The following is a 5,882-nucleotide window of genomic DNA, read 5'->3' as shown; positions in this document are numbered from 1 at the left end:
ATTGTGCTTGAACCGGGTGATTGGGTGTGGGTGCACTTTCGCAAGGACCGATTTCCCACCCATCGGAAGACTAAATTAATGCCAACAGGTGATGGTTCATTTCAAGTGCTTGAAAGGCTCAATGACAATGCCTATAAGTTTGATCTTCCTTCGGAGTATCAAGTGCACAATACTTTCAATGTCGGCGATCTTTCTCCATTTTCAACTCTTGAGTATGATGGCCCCTAGAATTTGAGGACAAATTATTTTCAAGAAGGAGAGAATGATGCAATCCAAACCACATCAAGGCCATTCACTAGAAGCCAAGCACGAGACCTTTAAAAGATACAAGGATTATTCATAAAATTAGAGGTCCTCGAGATGGTGTTGATGGTGAACAAAAGATTCCATGCCTTGAAGATTGCATGGGGGAGTACTGACCCTTTTGGCGAGCCAGAGCCAATCGGTGGATCACCCAAGGGCTTCGGCGATGACCCCAGCTCACCCGGCTAGGAGCAGGAACCATCGCCGAGCAGAAGGGCGAGTCGCCGAGTCCACTAGGTGATCCAGACTTGGCTTGCCCATTATCATTTTCGAGTCACTTTTGGGCCTTTTTACCTAAAACTATAAATAGCTAGTTTGGGTTCATTATAGACTTAGACTATTTTTTGAATATTGAAGATTGAAAACTCATGTATGAGTGTTGAGAGCTTGGTAAAGCTTTTGGTTGACTATTGTTTAGAAACGAGGGTTGCAAGGTGAATTCGATTCCCTTGAGGTATTCGTAAGAGTTAGGTGCTATTGTAGGATTTATCGACTGTGGTCTTTGGGTTTAATATACCCTTAGGTTGTTTTTGATTTCCTCTTTGTGTGTCTATCTAGTTATCTTTAATTTATTGTCTTTCGATTTCCGCATTTTTTTGTAATTCCCTTTTGAGAATTACATCATATATCGTTATAACAACTCCACACAATTTAGCATGAGACACACGTGCAACACACGTGTCCATGACTAGTTAGATAATAAATAAAGATCAAATGAGAAGAAAATAGTAAGGTAACAATGTGATCACACCAAATCGATCGTTACATAAAATGGATTTTTTCTTTGTTACCTAACTATGAGTTTAAACAATACAATACAATTCAATAGAATTTAAGTAACCATCAAAATAAACATTGTATTTAAACTAAAAATACAATACAATGGTAACAACCATCCAAACAAGGTGTATATACGGGAGACAATATGTCAGAGTGTAGTTTTATTTAGTTGGGAAAATGGGAAAAAAAACACAAGTATACCATTTAAAAAATAAAATAACACCTATATAACAATAGTTTACCTTTTTTTCAAATATAGCAGTAAAACTCATACAAAACACAATTAAAAAAAATAAAATACGTACGTGTGAAATCATGATTGTTGATGATATTTCCTTGACTTTCACTTTCTCCCAGATTGTTTTACAAACTTTACGATTCTCTCTTCTTCCATTACACAATTTGTTTCTCTTTCATCACGATGTAAAATTTAAAAAAATTCATCGTCAGATCGATACATCACAATTATCATTGAACAACAAAGTATCAGTTTAATTTCATTTCCCAACAATTCCAACACAATCTAAAAAATCATGGGGGCTCTTATAATTTCTTATCTTTTCATCTTATTAGGGTAGATTGTATTCTGAATTCGGAGGGGTTGGAGGAGGGGAAGTATATTCGTTCGTCCAATGTACTATAAATTACTAGTCTTCTAATGTCAAACGATGAATAAGGTATATTTTAAAAAGTTAGTTGGTTAAGGTTTACATACGAAAAACATCATATAATTAGGGATGGGAGAGTAGTTTAATAATAAGTTATGAAATAAGAAGAAACATATGTTCATCATCAACAACGTACAACATACTAAAAAATATGCATTATGAACGTACAACATATTAAAAAAAAACATGCATTATGAAAATATGTTATCACAATATAGTGTATTATATTGTATAAGAAAATATTACATGACCAACCATACTTATGAACTGAATGACGTTTTATTCATACCATTTTTATTGCAAGGTTTAGAGTAGCAAGACTATTATTATTATATATCTTGCCACTATATATGCTCAACGATTTTGTAATATTACATGATAGATTGCTTGTGAGGCAATTGGCTAGTGACTTATTCATGGCCTCCACCTGGAGGGTTGTATTCGCCAAACGGGGGTTTATACTTGTCATGTGGGGGATTGTGTTCGTCACTTGGAGGGTTGTATCCGTCATGTGGGGGCCAGTGGCGGATCTACCTTGTGCATAATGGGTGCTTAAGCACCCACTGCCTTTTGTGACAAACAGTAATATTTATGTATAAAAAATTATTAGTATTTCATTGAAATGTATTAATTGAGCACCCATCTTAAGTAGTAATTTTTGAGCTAAAAACGTTGAGCACCCATAATATAAAATTTTTGGATCCGCCACTGGTGAGGGCTTATATTCGCCACTTGAAGGCTTATATCCATTGTTATATTCATCATGTGGAGGTTCATATTCACCACAAGGAGATTTATATCCATCACCATGTTGTTTATATCCATTATATTCACCATGTGGGGGCTTATATTCGCCACTTGGAGGCTTATATCCATTGTTATATTCATCATGTAGAGGTTCATATTTACCACCAGGAGATTTATATCCATTGTTATATTCACCATATGGGGGCTTATATTCGCCACTTGGAGGCTTATATCCGTTGTTATATTCATCATGTGGAGGTTTATATTCACCACCGGGAGATTTATATCCATTGTTATATTCACCATGTGGGAGCTTATATTCATCACCGGGAGGGTTATATCCATCACGTGGAGTGTTATATCCCCACCCAAGATATTTATATCCGTTGTTATATTCACCATGTGGAGATTTATATGCGTTGTTATAATCACCATATGGGGGTTTATATCCACAACCATGTGGAGGATAATATCCGTCACCAGGAAATTTATATCCATTTTTATATTTGCCACGTCTATCACCTAGATATCCGTCAATGTCATTATATCCATCATCGTGTACATCATTCTTATAATCCAATTTCATTGCTACAAATATCAAATGTGAAATTTAAAAATTAGTATTACATTATATATATATATATATATATATATATCAAATAATTAGATAAGAAATCCAATATTTCAAAGAAATAAATAGTGAAAGGAAAAAGTAATCTTACGGGTCTCAGCCAACTCTCTAGCTACAACCTCAAAGCTTATCATTGAAAAGATTGCCAAAAAAATGCCAAGAAATAAAAATGCCTTGGAACCCATCATTTTTTTTCTTCAAAGCTTAGTTATACTAATTAAAGGATGAAGAAATTGATGCAAACATTGGGTTATATTTATAATATAAAAATTGAAAGTATTGGAGATTGATAAACTGTCACTTATCACTTATCTTGACCAACTGCCATGCCATATAATTGATTATATTTTCTTCGTTTTAATTTATTTTTATATTTTTTTTAATTGAACGTAGTATAGGACCACAATATTTATCTACATTTACATTTGTGATGTACACTAAATAAAATAACTTTTAATAGTTAAAAATAAAATAAGCATATATTATTTAATTATGATTAAATAATACTCTCCCGTTTACTTTTACTTGTCGTTGTTTGACTTGGTACACCCCTTAAGAAAACAATTACTGATATAATGTATTTTATCAAACTATTCCTATTAAATGTTGTTTAGTATTAGGTCTTGAAAAATGATATGTAGAATAAGTATTTAATGTCGAGGGTAAAACATGGAAAAAAATAATTGTCTTTTTTTGATAGGTCAAAAGTGACAAATAAAAATAAAAGTCTATCTTAGAAATAGTAAATGGCAAGTAAAAGCAATAGAGGGAGTAATAAATATTTTGATAAACACATATTTTATCCTATGATGGGAGTGAATCTCAAACAAAAGATGAAATGTTTTTGTTAAATATAATTTTACTACTTAACTAAAATCTCTAAGAGTAATAAAGAACTAAAAATTATGATTAAATTTATCATAATGTAAATTTGTACATATTTTTTACGTAAATTTGTTTTTCTCAAGTTCTTTTTTTTGGGAAAATTTTGAATAAACGCAAACTACTACTCTAATACTAATAAAAGAACTTAAATATCTTTACTTAAACACAAACTGCTATAACTATAAATAATTCGAAAACACGTTTTAAAATACGTAAATTTTAGAAGTTCCCTAAATCGATTCTAATTGCTAAAAAAATATTTATTGCGTAAGTTTTCTACTTCATATATTTGAAGTATTGCTATCATTTTTAGTGGTAGGTGATCGATAAGTATCTTATATCTTTAATTATACGTTTTAAATTTAAAATATTTGAGATAAGATTACTTTTAATAGACAACACTTGAACCCTAAAGTGGAACATTCCTGTTAGAGCCAAAAGTAGAGTTGGGACGTCGGATTTATCTTGAATCTAATATTTTTTATGTGAAGCAAAAACTTCATAAATAAGAATTTATTAAAATTGCAACAAATGAGATATCTAAATTCATAACTTTAAAAACACAATTAGCTCAATGCTAAGATCCTTGACCGTTCAACTCATGAAGTTTAAATTTCAAATTTGTCTCTATTTGTTATGTTAATTTGAATCAATTCATTTGCTTAAATGTGTTCATAGAACACATCAAAGTAACCAAAGTCGCTTACGTACATGCACTTACAAATTAACCAATGTAAAAACATAGATTTGATAGTAATTACTCCCTCCATTTCATATTAATTGAATTTTTTAGGTGTTTCACACTCTTTAAGAAAAGTAGATTAAGACATAAATTGAACATAGTTTTCCATTTTTACCTTTATTAATTATTGTCAAATTTCTAATTAAAATAACTAAATATTAATTAATCACTAATTCCATTATTAATTAAAAATTATATTTATGTGATTTTTTTGACAGGAAAACATAGACTTCACAGTAAAATAATATATAAATTTATCTTTTGGAGAAGTGAAGAGATAATAGTGATACAAAACTAAAATGTAAAGCTAGATGAGGGATGAAACAGCAAAAATTGGTTTCCAAGTTACAAGCAAAGCAACCAACAAAGCCATTAAATTATATGCCCTTCAAGGGTTAGCTCATCATTAAATGTTGAGAGCTCTAATTAACCACACTTGACTTTGATAAAACCCAAAATTGAAAAAGAAAACACTTAAAAGAAATAAATCCCACAAAGAGACTTGTACAGTTAAAACACAAGCCGCCTTCTGACTAGTTGGATGGTAGACCATTGAAAAACCCCAGCAAAGGAAGATTATCCCCAATTATCAGATTCTAGTCTCCAGTGCTAATATTATCTTCTTCCTTGGACCCTGAAACAACCAAAACGGAATAAAGCTTTCAATCAGCACGTAATAGAAAAGACCACTGCCTTCAAATGAAAAACAGAAAGTCACAATCTTCAAATGAATTCTCATACAAAATTATGATACTTACCATTGGTATTCCTATAGCTTTGAGATCTTCATCTGTCATGTGCACAAGAGCAGCCATATCAACCTGCAAGAAAAGAACAGGGAAAAGGTGAAATGCTGCAGGACTCCAAACTAAATTAAGAAGGAAAGAGCAGCAGTGATTTACATACTTCTTCAGCTTGAAATGTAATAGCATACTTCTCAAGACCCAATGACTGTAGAAAATTATCCACTGATTCCGCCTGCACCAAATGTATAAACCTTTATATATAAGAGCAGTCCACAGTGTACGCTGGAATAGCAAATGAGCATGCTTGAGTAGTTTTCACCCATTTTTGTTAATTATGTGATTAGCTGATAACATCAGGGTAAAGAACCAGAGTCCTGAGA

General features: G+C 31.9%; 1 protein-coding gene and 1 long non-coding RNA gene across 2 annotated transcripts; both read right to left on the bottom strand.

Annotated features, from left to right (window-relative positions):
* Positions 1 to 2,161: 2,161 nt before the first annotated feature.
* LOC125870123 (glycine-rich protein DC9.1-like) lies at positions 2,162 to 3,336 on the bottom strand. Its single transcript, XM_049550476.1, has 4 exons — positions 3,221 to 3,336; positions 2,804 to 3,086; positions 2,461 to 2,608; positions 2,162 to 2,281 (listed from the first exon to the last, which is right to left on the bottom strand). Exons 1-4 carry the CDS (start codon positions 3,315 to 3,317, stop codon positions 2,162 to 2,164), a joined length of 648 nt encoding a protein of 215 aa, XP_049406433.1. The 5' UTR covers positions 3,318 to 3,336.
* A 1,704-nt stretch (positions 3,337 to 5,040) lies between these two features.
* LOC125870870 (uncharacterized) lies at positions 5,041 to 5,821 on the bottom strand. Its single transcript, XR_007446950.1, has 3 exons — positions 5,663 to 5,821; positions 5,515 to 5,577; positions 5,041 to 5,390 (listed from the first exon to the last, which is right to left on the bottom strand). It is a non-coding gene; the product is annotated as an uncharacterized LOC125870870 (long non-coding RNA).
* Between the last annotated feature and the right edge of the window lie 61 nt (positions 5,822 to 5,882).

This window comes from Solanum stenotomum, chromosome 7 (genome assembly GCF_019186545.1).
Source record: "Solanum stenotomum isolate F172 chromosome 7, ASM1918654v1, whole genome shotgun sequence".
Classification (NCBI taxonomy): Eukaryota; Viridiplantae; Streptophyta; class Magnoliopsida; order Solanales; family Solanaceae; genus Solanum; species Solanum stenotomum.
This window is presented reverse-complemented; position numbering and strand designations above follow the sequence as displayed.